The sequence below is a fragment of the Scyliorhinus torazame genome, chromosome 2, assembly GCF_047496885.1.
Source record: "Scyliorhinus torazame isolate Kashiwa2021f chromosome 2, sScyTor2.1, whole genome shotgun sequence".
NCBI classification, from domain to species: Eukaryota; Metazoa; Chordata; class Chondrichthyes; order Carcharhiniformes; family Scyliorhinidae; genus Scyliorhinus; species Scyliorhinus torazame.
In genome coordinates, this window is record NC_092708.1 from 402,432,150 (window position 1) to 402,457,813 (window position 25,664).

Sequence of the window (25,664 nt, forward strand, 5' to 3'; positions counted from 1 at the left end):
AGCCATGTCTGTGTCGGTGTGAGACGCGGTTAGCCATGTCTGTGTGAGACGCGGTTAGCCATGTCGGTGTCGGTGTGAGACGCGGTTAGCCATGTCGGTGTCGGTGTGAGGCGCGGTTAGCCATGTCTGTGTCGGTGTGAGACGCGGTTAGCCATGTCTGTGTCGGTGTGAGACGCGGTTCGCCACGTCTGTGTCTGTGTGAGACGCGGTTAGCCATGTCTGTGTCGGTGTGAGACGCGGTTAGCCATGTCTGTGTTGGTGTGAGACACGATTAGCCATGTCTGTGTCGGTGTGAGACGCGGTTAACCATGTCTGTGTCTGTGTGAGACGCGGTTAGCCATGTCTGTGTCGGTGTGAGACGCGGTTAGCCATGTCTGTGTCGGTGTGAGACACGATTAGCCATGTCTGTGTCGGTGTGAGACGCAGTTAGCCATGTCTGTGTCGGTGTGAGACGCGGTTAACCATGTCTGTGTCTGTGTGAGACGCGGTTAGCCATGTCGGTGTCGGTGTGAGACGCGGTTAGCCTTGTCTGTGTCTGTGACAGACGCGGTTAGCCATGTCTGTGTCGGTGTGAGACGCGGTTAGCCATGTCTGTGTCGGTGTGAGACGCGGTTAGCCATGTCTGTGTTGGTGTGAGACGCGGTTAACCATGTCTGTGTGAGACGCGGTTAGCCATGTCGGTGTCGGTGTGAGACGCGGTTAGCCATGTCTGTGTCTGGGTGAGACGCGGTTAGCCATGTCGGTGTCGGTGTGAGACGCGGTTAGCCATGTCTGTGTCGGTGTGAGACGCGGTTAGCCATGTCGGTGTGAGACGCGGTTAGCCATGTCTGTGTCGGTGTGAGACGCGGTTAGCCATGTCTGTGTCGGTGTGAGACGCGGTTCGCCATGTCTGTGTGAGACGTGGTTAGCCATGTCTGTGTCGGTGTGCGACGCGGTTAGCCATGTCTGTGTCGGTGTGAGACGCGGTTCGCCATGTCTGTGTCGGTGTGAGACGTGGTTAGCCATGTCTGTGTCTGTGTGAGACTCGGTTAGCCATGTCTGTGTCGGTGTGAGACGCGGTTAGCCATGTCTGTGTCTGTGTGAGACGCGGTTAACCATGTCTGTGTCGGTGTGAGACGCGGTTAACCATGTCTGTGTCTGTGTGAGAAGCGGTTAACCATGTCTGTGTCGGTGTGAGACGCGGTTAACCATGTCTGTGTCTGTGTGAGACGCGGTTAGCCAAGTCTGTGTGAGACGCGGTTAGCCATGTCTGTGTCGGTGTGAGACGCGGTTAGCCATGTCTGTGTCTGTGTGAGACTCGGTTAGTCATGTCTGTGTCGGTGTGAGACGCGGTTAGCCATGTCTGTGTCGGTGTGAGACGCGGTTCGCCACGTCTGTGTCTGTGTGAGACGCGGTTAGCCATGTCTGTGTCGGTGTGAGACGCGGTTAGCCATGTCTGTGTCGGTGTGAGGCGCGGTTAACCATGTCTGTGTCTGTGTGAGACACGGTTAGCCATATCGGTGTCGGTGTGAGACGCGGTTAGCCATGTCTGTGTGAGACGCGGTTAGCCATGTCGGTGTGAGACGCGGTTAGCCATGTCTGTGTCGGTGTGAGACGCGGTTAGCCATGTCTGTGTCGGTTTGAGACGCGGTTCGCCACGTCTGTGTCTGTGTGAGACGCGGTTAGCCATGTCTGTGTCGGTGTGAGGCGCGGTTAACCATGTCTGTGTCTGTGTGAGACGCGGTTAGCCATATCGGTGTCGGTGTGAGACGCGGTTAGCCATGTCTGTGTCGGTGCGAGGCGCGGTTAGCCATGTCTGTGTGAGACGCGGTTAGCCATGTCTGTGTCGGTGTGAGACGCGGTTAGCCATGTCTGTGTGAGACGCGGTTAGCCATGTCTGTGTGAGACGCGGTTAGCCATGTCTGTGTCGGTTTGAGACGCGGTTAGCCATGTCTGTGTCGGTGTGAGACACGGTTAGCCATGTCTGTGTCGGTGTGAGACGCGGTTAGCCATGTCTGTGTCGGTGTGAGACGCGGTTAGCCATGTCTGTGTCGGTGTGAGACGCGGTTAGCCATGTCTGTGTCGGTGTGAGACGCGGTTCGCCATGTCTGTGTGAGACGTGGTTAGCCATGTCTGTGTCGGTGTGCGACGCGGTTAGCCATGTCTGTGTCGGTGTGAGACGCGGTTCGCCATGTCTGTGTCGGTGTGAGACGTGGTTAGCCATGTCTGTGTCTGTGTGAGACTCGGTTAGCCATGTCTGTGTCGGTGTGAGACGCGGTTAGCCATGTCTGTGTCTGTGTGAGACGCGGTTAACCATGTCTGTGTCGGTGTGAGACGCGGTTAACCATGTCTGTGTCTGTGTGAGAAGCGGTTAACCATGTCTGTGTCGGTGTGAGACGCGGTTAACCATGTCTGCGTCTGTGTGAGACGCGGTTAGCCAAGTCTGTGTGAGACGCGGTTAGCCATGTCTGTGTCGGTGTGAGACGCGGTTAGCCATGTCTGTGTCTGTGTGAGACTCGGTTAGTCATGTCTGTGTCGGTGTGAGACGCGGTTAGCCATGTCTGTGTCGGTGTGAGACGCGGTTCGCCACGTCTGTGTCTGTGTGAGACGCGGTTAGCCATGTCTGTGTCGGTGTGAGACGCGGTTAGCCATGTCTGTGTCGGTGTGAGGCGCGGTTAACCATGTCTGTGTCTGTGTGAGACACGGTTAGCCATATCGGTGTCGGTGTGAGACGCGGTTAGCCATGTCTGTGTGAGACGCGGTTAGCCATGTCGGTGTGAGACGCGGTTAGCCATGTCTGTGTCGGTGTGAGACGCGGTTAGCCATGTCTGTGTCGGTTTGAGACGCGGTTCGCCACGTCTGTGTCTGTGTGAGACGCGGTTAGCCATGTCTGTGTCGGTGTGAGGCGCGGTTAACCATGTCTGTGTCTGTGTGAGACGCGGTTAGCCATATCGGTGTCGGTGTGAGACGCGGTTAGCCATGTCTGTGTCGGTGCGAGGCGCGGTTAGCCATGTCTGTGTCGGTGCGAGGCGCGGTTAGCCATGTCTGTGTGAGACGCGGTTAGCCATGTCTGTGTCGGTGTGAGACGCGGTTAGCCATGTCTGTGTGAGACGCGGTTAGCCATGTCTGTGTGAGACGCGGTTAGCCATGTCTGTGTCGGTTTGAGACGCGGTTAGCCATATCGGTGTCGGTGTGAGACGCGGTTAGCCATGTCTGTGTCGGTGCGAGGCGCGGTTAGCCATGTCTGTGTGAGACGCGGTTAGCCATGTCTGTGTCGGTGTGAGACGCGGTTAGCCATGTCTGTGTGAGACGCGGTTAGCCATGTCTGTGTGAGACGCGGTTAGCCATGTCTGTGTCGGTTTGAGACGCGGTTAGCCATGTCTGTGTCGGTGTGAGACACGGTTAGCCATGTCTGTGTCGGTGTGAGACGCGGTTAGCCATGTCTGTGTCGGTGTGAGACGCGGTTAGTCATGTCTGTGTCGGTGTGAGACGCGGTTAGCCATGTCTGTGTCGGTGTGAGACGCGGTTAGCCATGTCTGTGTCTGTGTGAGACGCGGTTAGCCATGTCTGTGTCAGTGTGAGACGCGGTTAGCCATGTCTGTGTCGGTGTGAGACGCGGTTAGCCATGTCTGTGTCGGTGTGAGACGCGGTTAGCCATGTCTGTGTCGGTGTGAGACGCGGTTAGCCATGTCTGTGTCGGTGTGAGATGCGGTTAGCCATGTCTGTGTCGGTGTGAGACGCGGTTAGCCATGTCTGTGTCGGTGTGAGACGCGGTTAGCCATGAAGGAACAAGATGTAGCGGATACACCTTCTACCGGAAAGGAGGGGCTAACAGTGACCTATGTGTCCATGGAGTTAGTTTCAAAACTGAAATATGGCCTTGGATGGACTGGCAGAACTCCTCAATTCCACAAATAAAGGACAACTTCCAGCTGAGCTGCAATCAAAATGCCAACAGCATCAGCAGGTCTGCCCGAACTTTTCACTCCAATCAAGGTTGCAGGAGTGTACCGGCAGGCAGGAAGGTGGTTTAAAGTGTGTCTACTTCAACTCCCGGAGCATCCGGAATAAGGTGGGTGAACTTGCGGCATGGGTTGGTACCTGGGACTTCGATGTTGTGGCCATTTCGGAGACATGGATAGAGCAGGGACAGGAATGGTTGTTGCAGGTTCCGGGGTTTAGATATTTCAGTAAGCTCAGGGAAGGTGGTAAAAGAGGGGGAGGGGTGGCATTGTTAGTCAAGGACAGTATTACGGTGGCAGAAAGGACGTTTGATGAGGACTCGTCTACTGAGGTAGTATGGGCTGAGGTTAGAAACAGGAAAGGAGAGGTCACCCTGTTAGGAGTTTTCTATAGGCCTCTGAAAAGTTCCAGAGATGTAGAGCGAAGGATTTCAAAGATGATTCTGGATAGGAGCGAAAGCAACATGGTGGTTGTTATGGGGGACTTTAACTTTTCAAATATTGACTGGAAACGCTATAGTTCGAGTACTTTAGATGGGTCCATTTTTGTCCAATGTGTGGAGGGTTTCCTGACACAGTATGTAGATAGGCCAACGAGAGGCGAGGCCATATTGGATTTGGTACTGGGTAATGAACCAGGACAGGTGTTAGATTTGGAGGTAGGTGAGCACTTTGGCGATAGTGACCACAATTCGATTACGTTTACTTTAGTGATGGAAAAGGATAGGTATATACCGCAGGGCAAGAGTTATATCTGGGGGAAAGGCAATTATGATGCGATGAGGCAAGACTTAGGATGCATCGGATGGAGAGGAAAACTGCAGGGGATGGGCACAATGGAAATGTGGAGCTTTTTCAAGGAACAGCTACTGCGTGTCCTTGATAAGTATGTACCTGTCAGGAAGGGAGGAAGTGGTCGAGCGTGGGAACCGTTGTTGAGTAAAGTAGTTGAATCACTTGTCAAGAGTAAGAAGGAGGCTTATGTAAAGATGAGACGTGAAGGTTCAGTTATGGCGCTCGAGAGTTACAAGTTAGCTAGGAAGGACCTAAAGAGAGAGCCAAGAAGAGCCAGGAGGGGACATGAGAAGTCTTTGGCAGGTAGGATCAAGGATAACCCTAAAGCTTTCTATAGGTATGTCAGGAATAAAAGAATGACTAGGGTAAGAGTAGGGCCAGTCGAGGACAGTAGTGGGAAGTTGTGCGTGGAGTCCGAGGAGATAGGAGAGGTGCTAAATGAATATTTTTCGTCAGTATTCGCACAGGAAAAAGACAATGTTGTCGAGGAGAATACTGAGATTCAGGCTACTAGACTAGACGGGCTTGAGGTTCATAAGGAAGAGGTGTTAGCAATTCTGGAAAGTGTAAAAATAGATAAGTCCCCTGGGCCGGATGGGATTTATCCTAGGATTCTCTGGGAAGCTAGGGAGGAGATTGCTGAGCCTTTGGCTTTGATCTTTAAGTCATCTTTGTCTTCAGGAATAGTGCCAGAAGACTGGAGGATAGCAAATGTTGTCCCCTTGTTCAAGAAGGGGAGTAGAGACAACCCCGGTAACTATAGGCCAGTGAGCATTACTTCTGTTGTGGGCAAAATCTTGGAAAGGTTTATAAGAGATAGGATTGATAATCATCTTGAAAGGAATAATTTGATTAGAGATAGTCAACACGGTTTTGTGAAGGGTAGGTCGTGCCTCACAAACCTTATTGAGTTCATTGAAAAAGTGACCAAACAGGTGAGGGTAAAGCAGTTGATGTGGTGTATATGGATTTCAGTAAAGCGTTTGATAAGGTTCCCCACGGTAGGCTATTGCAGAAAATACGGAGGCATGGGATTCAGGGTGATTTAGCAGTTTGCATCAGAAATTGGCTAGTTGTAAAAAGACAGAGGGTGGTGGTTGATGGGACATGTTCAGCCTGGAGTTCAGTTACTAGTGGTGTACCACAAGGATCTGTTTTGGGGCCACTGCTGTTTGTTATTTTTATTAATGACCTGGAGGAGGGCGTAGAAGGATGGGTGAGTAAATTTGCAGATGACACTAAAGTCGGTGGAGTTGTGGACAGTGTGGAAGGATGTTGCAGGTTACAAATGGACATAGATAAGCTGCAGAGCAGGGTTGAGAGGTGGCAAATGGAGTTTAATGCAGAAAAGCGTGAGGTGATTCATTTTGTGCTGAATAACAGGAAGACAGAGTACTGGGCTAATGGTAAGATTCTTGGCAGTGTGGATGAGCAGAGAGATCTCGGTGTCCATGTACGTAGATCCCTGAAAGTTGCCACCCAGGTTGAGAGGGTTGTTAAGAAGCCGTACGGTGTGTTAGCTTTTATTGGTAGAGGGATTGAGTTTCAGAGCCATGAGGTCATGTTGCAGCTGTACAAAACTCTGGTGCGGCCGCATTTGGAGTATTGCGTGCAATTCTGGTCGCCGCATTATAGGAAGGATGTGTAAGCATTGGAAAGGGTGCAGAGGAGATTTACCAGGATGTTGCCTGGTATGGAGGGAAGATCTTATGAGGAAAGGCTGAGGGACTTGAGGCTGTTTTTGTTAGAGAGAAGAAGGTTAAGAGGTGACTTAATTGAGGCATACAAGATGATCAGAGGATTGGATAGGGTGGACAGTGAGAGCCTGTTTCCTCGGATGGTGATGTCTAGCACGAGGGGACATAGCTTTAAATTGAGGGGAGATAGATATAGGACAGATGTCAGAGGTAGGTTCTTTACTCAGAGAGTAGTAAGGGCGTGGAATGCCCTGCCTGCAACAGTAGTGGACTCGCCAACACTAAGGGTATTCAAATGGTCATTGGATAGACATATGGACGATAAGGGAATAGTGTAGATGGGCTTTAGAGTGGTTTCACAGGTCGGCGCAACATCGAGGGCCGAAGGGCCTGTACTGCACTGTCATGTTCTATGTTCTATGTTGAGGAAAAGTTCCATTCTGACCTTTGCTGAAGTCCAGACTAGAATCCCAAAAGAAGAAATGATCCTATTGGGGATTTTAATGCCAGGATTGGCTGATTTGTTGAGCCGAACCATTTGGGAAAACGTGTGGGTAAAGCCAATGTAAATGCTGACAAAGTGTGTTCAGCATGGCCGTAACAACCACCATCTTCCACCACAAGGACAACGGAGGCTTCCTCCATCAAAGCTCCTCCTGGATGATGTCATTGTTCAAGTCAGAAATCTAATCGATGTCTGTGTTACTCGACTCATCAGACAAGGAGCTGGTGTCTGCTGGACAGATGATCGATTGTTCGATTGGTGATGAACATCTATCGAGCATCAAGACATCGCAAGGTACAAGAGGAAGAAGATCAATGTCTCCGTCCTAAAGCAGTCCGAGCGAAGAGAGGAATTTCAACTGCACCTTACAACCAATCTGAAAATCTTCACGTATCCAACTCAATTCCAGAACAGTGAGAACAAATAAAGTCACTGCACCAGACTCCTGTGTCCAGACCAGACTCCTGTGTCGAGACCAGACTCCTGTGTCCAGACCAGACTCCTGTGTCCAGACCAGACTCCTGTGTCCAGACCAGACTCCTGTGTCCAGACCATTGGATTCGAACATCGTTGTCACCAGGACTGGTCGATGAAAACAATGCTGAAAGATGTGACCTCCTCGATCAAAAACAAAGAGTCTTCATTGCCCGGCAGAATAACCCACGGTCGGAAGTCAAGAAAACAGAATTCAAACAGCTCAAAGCTGACGCCCAAAGAGGAATCTGAAAGATAAAGGACCTGTGGTGGGAGGTGGGAGAGACCCAGAAATGTGCTGACCATCAGGACAATGTGAAGCTTTTCTCAAGCCACTGGGTCTATCTGTGGACCAATGGGAAATGGACAAAACCCCCTCCGTTCTCAGGCTGCTGTCTCTTTTCGTAGGGATGACAATGCCATCTGCCAAAGCCAAAACAACATTTTGAAAACTCCTGAACCATCAATGTACAGTGGCAGCTGTAGAATCCTTGGGTGCGATCGAACGGCTGTGTTGCGCCTGGCGGAATCCGGGTGAGCCGGTTAGATCGTTGGAGAGGCCAAATTTGGGATCTGTGCCGGATCGGTTTGTGACCCTGGAGACATCAACCCCTCAGGGGCAGGAACCAACAATCAAACCCCCTAGAGCTCGGCACAGGACTGCGGACATCCCCGCGACCAGAGGCTGGGTGTGTGGGCCGGGTGGGGCAGGTGTAACTGAGCCAGGTCCATGTTCCCGGCAGGGGTCTGGGGTTTGGGCCCAGGGCCCCTGCTGTGGCTGGGGGTGGGGGGGGGGGGGCAGGGCCCCCAGCAGAACCAGCTCATTGGCTGGCACCCTGAGAGAAGGCGGGAAATGTAAGGGTGGGGGGGGCGGCTTCGAGACTCAAAGTTCCCGGGGTGGAAGCCGTAACTGATTGGCGGTCTCTCACCCTCTCCTAGTCCCCGCAGCAGCTGCCCTCGCGATATTGGTGCCAGTCCAGGTGGCCAGCGGCTGGACAAGGCGGCGGCAGCATTAACGCAGGCTCGAGGCAATGGCCCGAGTGCAGCACCCCACCCAACACCGCTAGGACCCGGCTGCCCATCAGGCCATGGAGGGACCCAGAGGGTTGTTTAAGAAGATGGCAGACAGGGCATGCCGCAGGAGGCTCCGTCTCAACCAGGAGACGGTGCGACACCTGTGTCGTGTCCTCGCAGGCTTCGCGGAACAATTTTCTCTTATTTACTTTCCCATAACCATTCATGATTTTGAATAAAATCTCGCATTAACCTTCTCTGCCCTAAAGAAAACAACCTTGTTTTCTCGAGTCTCTTCATATAAACGCACTCCCTCATTCCCGGAACCATTCTAATAAGTCTGCTCTCCAAGGCCACAGCATTGTGTCTAAAGCGTGGCATCCACAACTGAACAGAAAACTCCAGCGGGGGATCAACCTGGGATTTATAGAGATTTAGCAAAAGGTCCTTGATTTTGTATTGTATTCCTCTGTATTAATCTATAATCCAATAGAGTAAAGAAATTGCTGCTACTTACCCTAATAGTCCAGCAGTCAGAAAGACAACCCACAAGTGACCCAGGTTAAGCGTGAACGTAAAGGCCACCATCCCTGCAAAGGCCATGAAGTAAACAACCAAGGTGGTCTGTCTGAAAGAAAAGGGAAAGCAGTTTAAGAGGATTGCTGTTGTATTGGTAACCATCTTTAACAATAGTGCGCTAATATCAATCATCTCTGTCATTTTCCACGGGTAAAAGACATCGCTGATGGTATCTTCTCGGCCACCCTCCGCTGGCCTCCTGAAAGACTCATTTGAGGCCAGGAGATACAGAAGATGAAGCACTGGGCACAAAGTGGGCTGGATTGGCTCCGTCAAATGGCCACTGAATTTTATTACTCTCAAATATAAACTGCAATTGAGTTTCCCTGTCCTCCCCTTCGGCAATCATCAGCAGTAGTAATTACCCCTGAAGTTTCCCCCTTTTGAAGGAAACTGCTATCAGCAATATTATCATCAAGTAAACGACCATTAATGCCGACGTCCTCAGTTCATATTCGACACACAAACTACCCCACACCAAACACAAAGCACACTCGCCCAGCACAGCCAGTCTAACACACAAAGCTCGGTTCCTGCTCACTCTGACTTCACGCAGCCTGACAGCCTCACGGTTGTGCAGAGCATGAGATGCTTGTATTTAATATCTGGGGCAGGATATTCAAATGGTGGCTGAGGTCTCAAACTCAGCTTTTTGAAGGAAATCCTGAGCAAGTTGTTTGCGGCACCAGCAAACTTTTCTTACACGGAAGCATTAGGCAGCCTGACGATGTACCAACGCACTGCTCCCTGGGCAGTCGGATGCAGTTTCGCGCACTGTGATTCTCCACACGTCGAATTCCTGATCGTAGGGCCGATCGGAGCGCAGGAGGGGGGGCGATCAGAGGCGGGGGAGGGGGCGATCGGAGGGCAGGGAGGGGGCGATCGGAGGGCGGGCGGTTGGAGGGGCGGGCGATCGGAGGGCGGGGGGGGCGATCGGAGGTCGGAGGGGCGGGCGATCGGAGGGCGGGGGGGGCGATCGGAGGTCGGAGGGGCGATCGGAGGGCACGGGGGGGGGGGAATGGGTGGCTATATTTGGGCGGACGGTCCGGGTTGGGCGCGCGACTGATCGGGGGCACTATTTGGGAGGTCCAGTTCCCCGATCTGAGTCCGCCGTGGAGCACGGCGTGGCCACTGGAGGGCGCCGCCATGCACATGCGCAGCCTCTGACCCGGAAGCGTGGGAGCCCATATCTGCAGCTAAAGCTGCGAGCTTCCCTACGGGTCAGTGCAGCCCCCTGCAGGGCTGTGAATATGTGGCTCTTTCACACCAGTTTTTCCGGCGAAGGCCACAGTTTTGATGACGGCGTGTGGACATAGTCCCGAAACAGAGAATCCAGCCCCTGGTTTATTTGCCTATCACAGAATTTACAGTGCAGAAGGAGGCTATTTGGCACAGTTACCCAATAACCTCTCCCAACCTTTTTGGATACTAAGGACAATTTATCATGGCCAATCCACTTAACCTGCACATCTTTGGACTGTGGGAGGAAACCGGAGCACCCGGAGGAAACCCATGCAGACACGGGGAGAACGTGCAGACTCCACACAGACAGTGACCCAGCCGGGAATCGAACCTGGGACCCTGGAGCTGTGAAGCAACTGTGCTAACCACTGTGCTACCGTGCTGCCCAACTGACGGCTGAGATAAGGAATCATCAGAGAGCAGACATTGTTCTTATTTGTTTACAGGACGCGGGCATTGCCGGCTAGGCCAGGATTTATCCCTAATTGCCCTTGAGGAGGTGGTGGTGGTGAGTCACTGCCTTGAACCGCTGCAGTCCCTGTGGTGTAGGTACACCCACTGTGCTGTTAGGGAGGGAGTTCCAGGATGTTGCCCCAGCGACAGTGAAGGAACGGCAATATGTTTCCAAGTCAGGGTGGTGAGTGACTTGGAGGGGAACCTCCAGGTGGTGGGGGTCCCAGGTATCTGCTGCTCTTGTCCTTCTATGATGCGGAGATGCCGGCGTTGGACTGGGGTGAGCACAGTACGAAGTCTTACAACACCAGGTTAAAGTCCAACAGGTTTGTTTCGATGTCACTAGCTTTCGGAGCACTGCCTTCTAGATGGTAGAGGTTGTGGGTTTGGAAGGTGCTGCCTTGGTGAGTTACTGCAGTGCATCTTGTAGATGGAACACACGGCTGCCAGTGTTTATCGGTGGTGAAGGGATTGAATGTTTGTCAAATGGGTGCCAATCAAGCGGACTGCTTTGCCCCAAATAGCAAAATGAAAATGAAATGAAAATCGCTTATTGTCACAAGTAGGCTTCAAATGAAGTTACTGTGAAAAGCCCCTAGTCGCCACATTCCGGCATCTGTTCGGGGAGGCTGGTACGGGAATTGAACCGTGCTGCTGGCCTGCCTTGGTCTGCTTTCAAAGCCAGCTCTTTAGCCCTTTGCTAAACCAGCCCTGGAAGCTAGTGTTGAGCTTCTTGAGTGTTGTTGGAGCTGCGCTCATCCAGGCAAGTGGAGAGTATTCCATCACACTCCTGACTGGTGCCTTGTAGATAGTGGACAGGCTTTGGGGGGGTCAGGAGGTGAGTTACTCATGGTAGAATTCCCATCCTCTGACCTGCTCTGGTAGCCACAGTATTTATATGGCCAGTCCCATTCAGTCTCTGGCCAATGAATGTTGATTGTGGGGGTGCAGCGATGGTAATGCCATTGACTGTTAAGGGGCTATGGTTAGATTCTATTTTATTGGAGATGGTCATTGTCTGGCACTCTCATACTGCAGAAGAATCAATGTAAAACTAGGTCTGGTAACATTATGACGAACCCTCAAATAATACAGGAGGTGTGAAATAAATTGATACAGCTAATTTTCTGTGCCCTTTAATTAGCATTTATAGTGTGTTTGAAAAGTGATTGCATTTTCAGAAGGACTGCAGAACGTGGCAAACACACAGCCAGGAATACTATGTAAAGGCATTTCTTTTAGTTTATGAAAACATTTCAATGCTTTTTTGGCATGGCAAGTTGGGCTGAAGGGTCTGTTTCTATGCTGTAAATCTCTATGACTCTAATTCCAATAATTGAAAATTAATGCAACATTGCAGTTGGAACTGGGAATCTACAACAAAAGCAGTACAGGCAAATCAGCTTAAAAATAAAAAAACTGAGTGTTTGCCAGAAATAGTTCCTCAGGGAATCTGTCTACACATCCCCCCCACTTCCTTCCTACAAACTCTACTATTTACTCCCACTCCCCACCCCCTTCCAATCACCCTTCCCCACCTCGAATTCTCCCTCCACTCCCCTGCTCCCCTCCCTCCCAATCACTCCCCATTCCCTAATTACTCCCACTGTCCCCTCTCCTGCCCCAATTCTCACTCTCCCCCTAAATTCCTCCATCCTTACCTCCATGTCCCCCCTCCACTTCACTCAATGCTTCCTCCATCCAAACTACCCAACTCCTCCCCACAACCTCCACTCTCTGGGCCCAATTTCCTGGCCCCTCCCACCGGTGAGATCTTCCAGTCTCGCCAATGGCGGCCCCGCGTGGTGGGTCCCCGGCAGCGGAGCAAGCGAGCCATACACAATGCCGGAGACCTCAGTGGGCCTGGAAAACCCTGCTGCTGGCCAATTATGAGCCGCCATTGGCTTGAGGCCAGAGAACCCCGTCCTCTGTCTTCACAATTTCACATCCCTCCATTTCCTCACCTCACTACCTTCCCACTCCCCCTCATTCTTCATCCCCATCCCCTCCACTCCCACCCTCCATCCTCCATCTGTCTCAGCGTCGTCTTCCCCTCCTCTCCACAGTTCTCCCCTCCCACCTCCATTGTCTCTGACATCAATGCCCTCAGTCTCTCCGTCTGTCCTGCCCCATCTCTCCAACTCCACCACCACTCCCCCAGCCCCTGATACCCCTCAGTCTCCATACCTCTCCTCCCTCTCCCTCTCCTCCTCCCCATGCCTCTCCTGTCCTGCCTCTCTTCCCAACTAGCTAGCCACAAACAAGGATCTCTGGGGAGTGCTTTCTTTAAATTATCGGCCAAAAATGTATGACATTTTTGTGTAAGATCTGTTCCAGACGTGCTTTCAGTCTGATATTGTTAAACTTGCCAACATGCTCTGCCCTGCTGACTTCAAAATCCTTCAGGGATTTTAATGCTTTGGAAACACTGGATCGCAGCTCCATTCATTTAGGCAAAATGTTTTGATTTAACAATGCTGAATTATCCTCTTACTCTTTCATTGCTCTGATACTAATTTATTGTTGTCTTCCTCTGCTCCTCCAAGCACATTTCGCCTGTTTCAGTACAGATGGTAAAGAAGGTTCTATTATTGAAACTGTCGCACATTCTCCCCAGTGTTATAGCCCATCTCTTCCCATTATTTAATTGCTGTTGTGTTTATTTTAACTTTGTGCTCACTTGCTAAGAACGCGACAACTCGTGGAAACAATCTATTATTCATTGGTTCAGAAGTAACCATAATCTTGCAACAACAAGAAAATAAAGTGTTACTGACCAGATTAAATCATTACTGAGCCAGATTGCTGAGCCAGATTACTGAGCCAGATTACTGGGCCAGATGAAATCATTACTGGGCCAGATTACTGAGCCAGATTACTGAGCCAGATGAAATCATTACTGGGCCAGATTACTGAGCCAGATGAAATCATTACTGGGCCAGATTACTGAGCCAGATGAAATCATTACTGGGCCAGATTACTGAGCCAGATGAAATCATTACTGGGCCAGATGAAATCATTACTGAGCCAGATTACTGAGCCAGATGAAATCATTACTGGGCCGGATGAAATCATTACTGAGCCAGATTGAATCATTACTGGGCCAGATTAAATCATTGCTGGCCAGAGTAAAGGCAAAGAATCATGAAGAAGGTACTGGGTAAGGGTTCCCTCTGTGCTTTCCACAGGGATTTTTCACAGGAGGTGTACAATAAGTTTGGTCATTTGTCACATTGATTTAAACAATTCAGATTTTCCTCAATTAAATATTTAGAGGGATGGAGATTAAAGTGTGAGAAAGGTGACATGTTCAAGGACACAGAGACGCTCATTTGCCAAGAAGTAGATTTTAGTTAGCTGTGTCCATTTGCTTTTAATGAAGGTGCTTTAATTGGTGGGTTTCCTCTCCGAGTGCATTTAATGGAGTTGGATAATATGTCAGCAGACAGCATCTGCTGTATACCAGTTGCAGTAATACAGGGCCAATGGCATTGAACTGAAAATTATTGGCAATATATTTCCTCATCAAAATGTTTGTCAACAACACATTGGCCAGGATTCTCCGGCACACCCACATGGCGTATTCGGTGGCCACAGATCTTCTGGTCTCCCCCAAAGTCTCACCTGCTCTGCCGCCAGGGAACCCAGAGGCTGCCTTTGGTGGGACCAGGGGATCCCACTGTCAGGAAGGGCCAGGAAATCCCGCCCAATGTTTCCCCTCCAAATGTCTGCGCTTCCCTTTCAAGATGCCGATGTGTTCGGCTCCAGGATCCCTCTGACACTTCACCAATAATCATTCTTTGTACAGGAGACACTGGGACTACTTTCCTTGAGGTGACACAACTAAGTGAATGTTGAGATACAGAAGCTAAACCACAGATTCAAGCTGACAGGCGATATGTGAAGGTTTGACATTTGCTGGTGAGACAACACCTTAGCGGTGGGCACTCATACTCCATCAAATAATTTACATTTACTGAAGACAGCAGCAATCAGGTTAATCCCCGAGAAAAGAAAACAATCTGTGAGGAATGAATAGTTATGTTGGGTTGGGATAGTTAGTTCGGTTGGGTTGGGTTGAGTTAGTAACATTGGGTTAGTTAGGTGGCTTTAGTTATGTTGGGTTGGGATGGTTAGTTAGGTTGGGTTGGGTTAGTTATGTTTGGTTAGTTAGGTTGCATTAGTAATGTTGGGGTTGGATGGTTAGGTTGGGTTGGGTTAGTTATGTACGTTTAGTTATGTTGAGTTGGGATGGTTAGTTAGGTTGGGTTGGGTTCGTAATGTTGGGTTAGTTATTTTGGGTTGGGTTGGTCAGTTCAGTTGGGTTAGTTATGTTGGGTTGGGTTGGGTAAGTTAGTTAGGTTGGCTTAGTAAGGTTGGGTTAGTTAGGTTGGTTTTGTTATGCTGGGTTAGTTAGGTGGCTTTAGTTATGTTGGGTTGGGATAGTTAGTTCGGTTGGGTTGGGTTGAGTTAGTAACATTGGGTTAGTTAGGTGGCTTTAGTTATGTTGGGTTGGGATGGTTAGTTAGGTTGGGTTGGGTTAGTTATGATGATTTAGTTATGTTGAGTTGGGATGGTTAGTTAGGTTGGGTTGGGTTAGTTATGATGATTTAGTTATGTTGAGTTGGGATGGTTAGTTAGGTTGGGTTGGGTTAGTTATGTTGGTTTAGTTATGTTGAGTTGGGTGGTTAGTTAGGTTGGGTTGGGTTCGTAATGGGTTAGTTATGTTGGGTTAGTTATTTTGGGTTGGGTTGGTTAGTTATGTTGGGTTGGTTGGGTTGGGTTGGGTAAGTTAGTTAGGTTGGCTCAGTTAGGTTGGGTTAGTTAGGTTGGTTTTGTTATGCCGGGTTAGTTAGGTTGGTTTAGTTATGTTGGGTTGGTTAGTTAGGTTGGGTTGGTTTAGTTATTTTGGGCTAATTAGGTTGGTTTAATTATGTTGGGTTGGGTTAGTTAGTTAGGTTGGGTTAGTTAGGTTGGGTTGCTTCCGAATGTAAAAGGATAAATAGGGGGGAATGTGAATATTTCCTGAAATCTTTATTCCTGCATTGTCTTTAATCATCAGCTGTAAAATGATAAACATACAGACATTAGAGAACAGCGAGTTAAAACTACCAGCCTACCTGAGGGAGGGGCACATTGACAAACAGAACTGCGAAATACACCATTGGATTACCCAAAAAAAAAACGCAATGGGTCATTGCCCATAATCACCCAGGGGCTGGTTCAGCACACTGGGCTAAATCGCTGGCTTTGAAAGCAGACCAAGGCAGGCCAGCAGCACGGTTCAATTCCCGTACCAGCCTCCCCGAACAGGCGCCGGAATGTGGCGACTAGGGGCTTTTCACAGTAACTTCATTTGACAATAAGCAATTTTCATTTTTCATTTCATCAGTGAAGTCATCTTATGTTTGATTATAGTAAGAAGTCTTACAACACCAGGTTATAGTCCAACAGGTTTATTTCGAATCACTAGCAAAAATGTTCGCTTCCAGTCGGGGAACACTTCAGCAGTCAAGGGCATTCAGCCTCTGATCTCCGGGTAAGCGTTCTCCAAGGCGGCCTTCAGGACCCGCGACAACGCAGAATCGCCAAGCAGAAGTTTATAGCCAAGTTCCGCACACATGAGTGCGGCCTCAACCGGGACCTGGGATTCATGTCGCATTACATTCATCCCCCACCATCTGGCCTGAGAAATCCTACCAACTGTCCTGGCTTGACACAATTCACACCTCTTTAACTTGCTCCATCTGGACCTGTACAGACCTAATTACCTGCAAAGGCTCGCATTCAAAGTAACGTCTTGCATCTTTGACTTTGTCTATATAAATGTTTCTGGAACCCACCTCTTCATTCACCTGAGGAAGGAGCAGTGCTCCGAAAGCTAGTGATTCGAAACAAACCTGTTGGACTTTAACCTGATGTAAGACTTCTTACTGTGCTCACCCCAGTCCAACGCCGGCATCTCCACATCATGTTTGATTACAGACATAGAAACATAGAAAATAGGAGCAGGAAGAGGCCATTCGACCCTTCGACCCATTCATTATGACAATGGCTAATCATCCACCTCACTGTCCTGATCCGCATGTCCGTGGGTCTCTGCTTCCTGAACACATTCAGGCTGGAATTCTCCCGCTATTCGCTGGCGGCCAGATTCTCTGGTCCCATCGGGATCGCACCCTTGCCGGGGTTTCGGAGTGCCATGGGGTGGCTTCAATGGGAATTCCCATTGACAGTGGCGGGAGCAGAGATTCCTGCCACCAACTCCCACCACTGGGAGACGGGAGAATCCCGCCCACAATGATTTGGCCTCAGCTGCTTCCTGTGGAAACTACTTCCACAGGCCGACCTCTCTCTGGGTGAAGACATTTCTCATCTCAGGACTAAATGGTCTCCCCCGAATCCTCAGACTGTGACCCCTGGTTCTGGACACACCCACCATCGGGAACACCCTTCCTGCATTGACACTGTCCAGTCCTGTTAGAATTTTACAAGTTTCTATGAGACTTAATTCTCCTAAACTCCAGCAAACACAATCTTAACGACTCAATCTCTCAATATAATCAGTCACTGAAAGTAAGCGGCAGGTACAACAGGCGGTAAAGAAGGCAAATGGTATGTTGGCCTTCACAGCGAGAGGATTTGAGTATAAGAATAGAGATGTTTTACTGCAATTGTAAAGGGCATTGGTGAGGCCACACCTGGAGTATTGTGGGCAGTTTTGGTCTCCTTCTCTGAGGAAGGATGTTCTTGCTCTCGAGGGAGTGCAGCGAAGGTTCACCAGGCTGCTTCCAGGGATGGCGGGACTGTCATATGAGGAGAGACTAAATCGGTGAGGATTATATTGATTGGAGTTTAGAAGAGTGAGAGGGGATCTCATAGAAACTTACAAAATTCTAACAGGATGAGACGGGCAGATTCAGAAAGAATGTTCCCGATGGTGGGGGAGTCCAGAACTAGGGGCGAAATTCTCCGGTATCGGCGCGATGTCCGCCGACAGGCGCCCAAAACGGCGCAAATCAGTCGGGCATCGCGCCGCCCCAAAGGTGTGGAATGCTCCGCATCTTGGGGGGCCGAGCCCCAATCTTGAGGGGCTAGGCCCGCGCCGGACTAATTTCTGCCCCGCCAGCTGGCGGAAAAGGCCTTTGGTGCCCCGCCAGCTGGCGCGGAAATGACATCTCCGGACGGCGCATGCGCGGGAGCGTCAGCGGCCGCTCATGGCATCCCCGCGCATGCGCAGTGGGGAGAATCTCTTCCGCCTCTTCCATGGAGACCATGGCGAAGGCGGAAGGAAAAGAGTGCCCCCACGGCACAGGCCCGCCCGCGGATCGGTGGGCCCCGATCGTGGGCCAGGCCACCGTGGGGGCACCCCCCGGGGCCAGATCACCCCGCGCCCCCCCCCAGGACCCCGGAGCCCGCCCGCGCCGCCTTGTCCCGCCGGTAAGGTAGGTGGTTTAATCTACGCCGGCGGGACAGGCATTTTAGCGGCGGGACTTCGGCCCATCCGGGCCGGAGAATCGCGGGGGGGGGGGGGGGCCCGCCAACCGGCGCGATTCCTACCCCAGGGGTCATGACCTATGGTCAGCCATGATCATAATGAATGGCGGAGCAGGCTCAAGGGGCCGAATGGCCTCCTCCTGCTTCTATTTTCCATGTTTCTATATCCCTGGAACTCCACCTCTGCAAATAACTCCAGCGACTTCAGAGCTTTTCCTGAAAATTGTGGGGCGTGATTCTCCACTCCCGCGCCGGTTGGGAGAATCGCCTGGGCCGCCAGAATTTTCCATGACGCCGGTCCGACGCCCTCCCGCGATTCTCCCAAGCGGCGGGAACGGGCCGGTCGAGTTCCGCGGGCCGCAGGCCGGAGAATCGCTGGAGACGCCCAAAATGGCGATTCCTGGCACCCCGGCTATTCTCAGGCCCGGATGGGCCGAGCGGCCAGGCCAAAACGGCGGGTTCCCCCCGGCGCCGTCCACACCTGGTCGCTGCAGTCGTGAACAGCGCGGGAACCCTGGGGGGGCGGCCTGCGGGGGGGGTGATCCTGCACCGGCGGGTACCTCAAATGTGGCATGGCCCGCGATCGGTGCCCACCAATCGTTGGGCCGTCCTCTCTGAAGGAGGACCTCCTTCCTTCCGCGTCCCCGCAAGATCCGCCCGCCATCTTCTTGCGGGGCGGATTTAGAGAGGACGGCAACCACGCATGCGCGGGTGACGCCAGTTATGCGGCGCCGGCCGCGTCATCTATGCGGCGCCGCCTTTACGCGGGCGACAAGGCCTGGCGCGGGTAGATGACGCGGCCCCGATACTGGCCCATTGTCAGGGCCTGAATCGGTCGGGATCGGGGCCGTTTCGCGCCGTTGTGAACCTCGACGGCGTTCACGACGGCGCGGCCACTTCGGCGCGGGAGTGGAGATTCCCGCCCCTTGTTTTTGACAACCCACTGGCAAAAATTGGATCAGTTTAAGGCTGCGACACTTTAACAAGTGCAGCTGCCGCCGTGCCCATGGATGGACAACCTACAATCTGTCCCCTGTCCCCCACTGCCAGCCACTATGGTGGGTGCCAGTTTCAGAGGGCAAGGCTTCAGGAATGGGATGGGATTCTCCATCCCGCCAACTCCATTTTCCGGTGAGGTGTGCCCCAGCGAGTCGCAGGATCCTCCATTCCAGCAGCCGGCCAATGGGGTTTCACATTGTGGCCATCCCACACCGTCAGGAAGCCCATGGGCTTGGGTGCGCTGCCGGCCAAGCGGAGGATCCCGCTGCAGATCTTGGGCACAATTTTGGTTAAGGTGGAGACCCCTCTGCCTTTGTGCAAATTCAGGCTCGAGTGTGAGGTAGTTGCAAATGGGGGCTACTTATAAACTGGAACTGAAATCTTTACATTGTTATCTTCAGATAGAAACACAAGTAAAAGCAGATAGTAAAGATGACATCTTAGAATGTAAACTCCGAGGAGCATCTCCTCCAATACGTTGAACTCTGAATACAGCTGGTGGGGGAACGTATGGACGGGGAGGGAAGACTGGGTGGAAGATGGTGGGAAGACCTTGGGAGTGGCTTCCAAAGGGCACTGCTATAAAAGTATCAGCAACTAAACAGGTCACTGAACTTATTATTCAGCTGTGTTCGGAGGAGATGTCACGGACAACATAAACGTTCCAGAAGTGTGTTTTGGAGAATTTTGAAGAGTTTCTGGTCCAATGAGAAAGGAGGTATTCTGGGATCTGGTTCGGGGATCTGAGGCAGGTCAACTGTCCGTTAGGGAACATATTCACTGCCAAGTGTGCTGACCATCAGCTTTCCCTCCCTGGCTGCTTGCCGGTCAAGGAGGGTTGCGGGGGGGGGGGGGGGGGGGGTGCCTCCTTTATGGGCCCTCTGTGGCCTTTGGAAGCCACTCCCAAGGTCTTCCCACCATCTTCCACCCAGCTTTCCCTCCCCCCATGCCCATCCTTTCCCCCCACCAGGGCTTGCCAGTCTGCCCCTGGGGAGATTGCAGACTTTCCTGGGCTCCATCACAGCAACGCTGACCCAAAGTGTCTATCGCCCCCGGTGGCCCTGCTCAAACCAGGGAGCTGCTGGCAACCAGAATGGCCAGCAGCATGTTCCACGCCAGATGTGGGTGGACAGCTTGCGCCAAGTAAATGAATGGCCTTACATCCATTCAATAGCTACAGGGCGAGCCAGACAAGGCTCACCCCAGACTTTTACAGCAGTCCCCCATCCCCACTCTGTGAAACCGAGTCCAATATGGGTGAAGATGGATCTGGCAGGGCAAATGGATCTGGCAGGGTAAATGGATCTGGCAGGGTAAATGGATCTGGCAGGGTAAATGGATCTGGCAGGGTAAATGGATCTGGCAGGGTAAATGGATCTGGCAGGGTAAATGGATCTGGCAGGGTAAATGGATCTGGCAGGGCAAATGGATCTGGCAGGGTAAATGGATCTGGCAGGGTAAATGGATCTGGCAGGGTAAATGGATCTGGCAGGGTAAATGGATCTGGCAGGGTAAATGGATCTGGCAGGGTAAATGGATCTGGCAGGGTAAATGGATCTGGCAGGGCAAATGGATCTGGCAGGGTAAATGGATCTGGCAGGGTAAATGGATCTGGCAGGGTAAATGGATCTGGCAGGGTAAATGGATCTGGCAGGGTAAATGGATCTGGCAGGGCAAATGGATCTGGCAGGGTAAATGGATCTGGCAGGGTAAAGCAGAATCAAAGATTAGCAGAGAAAACTGTAATTCAGCTACAAACAAGGAATATTTGGCCAAATAGGAACTAGAAAAGGGGCATTAAGTCTGGAAGGAGGGGGAATGGCTGAGGTACTAAGTGAGTACTTTGCATTTGTCTTTACAAAGGAAGAAGATGCATCCAAAGTCAGAGTGAACGATGGCCAGTGGTTGATAAAAAGGAGCTATTAGAAAGACCGTCTGTAAGTTTGATAAGTCACCATGAACACATCACAGAGACCCAATGATATTGAGGGAAACAAGGGTGGAAATTGCAGAGACACTGGTCATAATCTTCCCACTCTCCATAGATACAGCACTGGTGTGAGGAATTGCAAATGTTATACCTTTGCTCAAAAAAGGATGGGCAGAATTCTCCCAAACATTTTCCAAGTGTGGTCTCCGGCGGGAACCAAGGTGCGATCCCCGCCGGATGCATCGCGCGATCCAGATCGCAATCCACCCACAGTTAGAAGTTTTTTGGATTTTGGTGCCATGGGTCCCAAAGAAGTCGGCAAGGCCAGTGCTCAGGCATGCCAATCTCAGAATAACACTAAAGACACCCCCCCCCCCTCAATCGCTAGCAAGGCCCCCCCCCCCCCCCTAGTGAGCCACATCCTGTTATGGGTTTGCTAAAGGACCCCCCTCCCCCACAACTTCAGGCCCCCCCTTTAGGCCACGCCCCTTGTCAGTGCCAACCTGGCACTCGAGCAATGGTAACCTGGCACTGCCAGGCTGGCACTGCCAGAGAGCCTGGGGGCAGCACTTGGATAGAGCACTGGGTATTTATAGGAAGGACCTCAGAACAGAGGAAACTCCATCAGAAACTAACTGTGGTTAGAAACAAGACCTGCTCTGTCTAGAAAGCACTTCAGAACAAATAAACAGCCTCCATGAAAAAACTGTGATTAGAAACACCTGCTCAAAAGTGGAAGCACTTGAGAATTAATGGACCGTGAAGAGCTATAAAAACAAATAAAGCTATCACTCCTTTGAAATAGCCTGGATCTGTCAATCAAGAAATTTGTAACTGTAATGGAGCATGAAATTGAATGTAAACAATGCAGTTCAAAGCTTTTAGGTTTCTCAGCAAACCCAGGCGCTTGAAAAATTAAAGGGACTCAAATTGAATGTGAAAAAAGCACTTCAGATGTTTCCAACACAGCAAAGGGAAGACTTTTACCTTCATCTGGCAGGTATTTGAACTTGACATGTTGGGGGACAATTCAAAGATCTTCACGACTACAGAGGGAAGATTTGCCACATGACCCCCCATACCGGGAAAGACCCCTGACTTGAGCCCCTCTGGCCCACCTCAAGCCTCCCGGACTCCCACCTCCCTGAAGGACCCCCTTCGACACCCTGGAGGTAAGTGTAGAGATGGTACTCACCCTCTTGTTCCCTCTCGGTGTTCCTGGCAGCTGGTCACTGCATTCAGGGACCAATCCTGATTGGCGCCCATGAGATTTCCATCTGGGTGGGTGGGGGGAAAGGAGGTATCCTGGGAGGCTGCACAATTCCACTTCAACCCACTAATGAGATTGAAATGGATGCTAATGAGTTCTTATCAGTGAAAACCCGATTTCGCCGCAGGAGTGGGCCGGGAGATTGGGGCAGGTTTGACGCCAGGCGAGAATCCTGCTTTGGGTCTCATGCCCAATTCAATTGACCAGCGGGTACCCCGGCTGGGGCTAACAACCAGGAGAATCGCCCCCGATGTAAACATAAACATGGCAACTACAGGCAAATCAGTTTAACTTCAGTGATGGTAGGCTTTTGGAAAGAATAATCCAGGGTAAAATTAAATTGCCATTTTGATAATTGTGAATTATTTAAGAAAGCTGAGGGGGGGGGGGGGGGGCTCAGTGATGATACCCCTTAAAATTGAATCGTTCGCATGCCACTCGAGTAGTTTTACATAAGTTGTTTTATTCAGGATTGAGATGAATTATAGGACTGAGTAATCATTATTAACCATTAAACATGTATTTTTAGGACATAGCAATAATCAGTAATCAAATGGGATTTAGGATAGCTAACTTGATCAAAAGGACATTGGGCGTCATTCTCCGACCCCGCAGCGGGTCGGAGAATGGCCGTTGGCCGCAGTGAATCCCGCCCCCGCCGGTTGCCGAAGTCTCAGAAGGGAGAAAAGTCGGCGGGCGTTAATGGCGCCGCTGCCGCGGAGAATGTCACGGGTCTGCGCAAGGCAGCCGACTTTGGGCCTGCCGATATTCTCCCTTCCGGATGGGCCGAAGTCCCGTCGACGTGATGACCGTTCACGTCGACGTGAATCAAACCTCCTTTTCATCGGCGTGAACCTGTGCTCCAGGTTCACGCCGACCAGCGTGGAGGTGAGTGACGGCCTGGGGGGTTGGCCGCTGGGCAGGCGATGGCGTGGCCGCAGTCTGAATGTGTGGGGAGAGGTGTGTCTCGGGTTGTGTGTGTGTGTGTGTGCGGCGGGGTTAGAGTGGGCTGGGCTCCGGGGGAGTGCCGGGAGGGGGGTCCGTGCCAGGGAGGGGGATGGGGGGGGGGGTCCCTGCCGGGGAGGGGGATCCGTGCCGGGGAGGAGGATGGGGGGGGGGGTCCCGTGCCGGGGAGGAGGTTGGGGTCCGTGCCGGGGAGGGGGATGGGGGGGTCCGTGCCGGGGAGGGGGATGGGGGGGGGTCCGTGCCGGGGAGGAGGATGGGGGGGGGGGGCCCGTGCCGGGGAGGAGGTTGGGGTCCGTGCCGGGGAGGGGGATGGGGGGGGTTCCGTGCCGGGGAGGGGGATGGGGGGGGTCCATGCCGGGAGGAGGATGGGGGGGGTCCGTGCCGGGGAGGAGGTTGGGATCCGTGCCGGGGAGGGGGATGGGGGGGTCCGTGCCGGGGAGGAGGATGGGGGGGGGGGTGTCAGTGCCGGGGAGGAGGATTGGGCGTCCGTGCCGGGGAGGAGGTTGGGGTCCGTGCCGGGGAGGGGGATGGGGGGGGTCCGTGCCGGGGAGGGGGATGGGGGCTCCGTGCCGGGGAGGAGGTTGGGGTCCGTGCCGGGGAGGAGGTTGGGGGGGTCCGTGCCGGGGAGGAGGTTGGGGTACGTGCCGGGGAGGGGGATGGGGGGGTCCGTGTCGGGGAGGATGGGGGGGTCTGTGCCGGGGAGGAGGATGGGGGGGGGGTCCGTGCCGGGGAGGAGGTTGGGGTCCGTGCCGGGGAGGGGGATGGGGGGGGTCCGTGCCGGGGAGGGGGATGGGGGCTCCGTGCCGGGGAGGAGGTTGGGGTCCGTGCCGGGGAGGAGGTTGGGGGGGGGGGGGGGGTCCGTGCCGGGGAGGAGGTTGGGGTCTGTGCCGGGGAGGGGGATGGGGGGGTCCGTGCCGGGGAGGAGGATGGGGGGGGGGGAGGTCCGTGCCGGGGAGGAGGTTGGGGTCCGTGCCGGGGAGGGGGATGGGGGGGGGGGTCTGTGTCGGGGAGGATGGGGGGGTCTGTGCCGGGGAGGAGGATGGGGGGGGGGTCCGTGCCGGGGAGGAGGTTGGGGTCCGTGCCGGGGAGGGGGATGGGGGGGGTCCGTGCCGGGGAGGAGGATGGGGAGGGGGGGTCCGTGCCGGGGAGGAGGTTGGGGTCCGTGCCGGGGAGGAAGATGGGGGGGGGGGGTGGGGGACGTGCCGGGGAGGAGGTTGGGGTCCGTGCCGGGGAGGGGGGGTGCGAGGGCAAGTGAGTTGGTCCACCTGGCCAGGTGCCAGCCTCCAACAGTTGGACCCATGCGGTCCATGCCACCTGGGTGGGGGGAGGAGGGGATATGGGCAATGATGACATGTCGTCGTTCCCCCCCCCCCCCCCCACCAGGCCGTCATGTTTTCCGATCATCCAGCGATGTTGGCCGCCGTAGCGGCAGCCGCTAATGTCCATGTTGCCCTGGATGAGGAGGAGGAGCGTGCCAGAGAGGCGGCGCAGGCTGCCGCAGAGGGGCAGGCGGCTGCCGCCCAGGCTGGAGGGACACCTGACCGACAGGACGAGGAGGGGGAGGAGGACATCGCGGCCCCACGGCAACGGAGGCACCCGAGGGCGCCCCGTGTGTACCGGCCCCGGCAGTCATACCAGGACCTCACGGACCGGGAATGCAGTAGGAGACTCCGGATGAGGCGGGAAACCGTGGCACCCATCTGCCACCTGCTGGCACACCTGTCACCGCGTGGCACTGGCGGGGGACACGCTCTCCCCGTGTCCGTCAAGGTTACGGTGGCCCTGAACTTTTATGCAACGGGGTCATTCCAGGCACCGAGTGGGGACCTGTCCGGCATATCGCAGACATCGGTGCACCGGTGCATCTGGGCAGTGACAGATGCCCTATATGCCATGGCGCACCGCTACATCCGCTTCCCCGTGGACCGGGCCAGCCAAGATGCCCGGGCTGTGGGCTTCTCTGCCGTGGCCGGGTTCCCCATGGTCCAGGGCGCGATCGATGGGATGCACCTCGCTGTGCGGCCACCTGCAGATAACAGGGCCGTGTTCACCAATAGGAAGGGGACCTATTCGATGAACGTACAGGTGGTCTGCGACCACCGCATGATGATCCTGCACGTCTGCACCCGTTAACCAGGCAGTGTACACGACTCATACGTGTTGTCGCGGTCATCCATCCCCAGCATGTACGAGGGACGCCATCCCCGGCTGAGGGGCTGGTTGCTGGGCGACAGGGGCTACCCAGTGCGATCGTGGCTGATGACGCCTATACGGAGGCCACGCAATGAGGCGGAGAACCGCT

General features: G+C 53.1%; 1 protein-coding gene across 1 annotated transcript in view; it reads right to left on the reverse strand.

Moving 5' to 3' along the window:
- The window catches only part of flvcr2a (FLVCR choline and putative heme transporter 2a), a 390,222-nt gene that overhangs the window by 94,073 nt on the left and 270,485 nt on the right, over positions 1-25,664 (reverse strand). Inside the window, exon 7 of the mRNA XM_072494542.1 lies at positions 8,944-9,054. Coding sequence (XP_072350643.1) covers positions 8,944-9,054 — 111 coding nt within the window. The remainder of the gene's footprint in view (positions 1-8,943; positions 9,055-25,664) is intronic.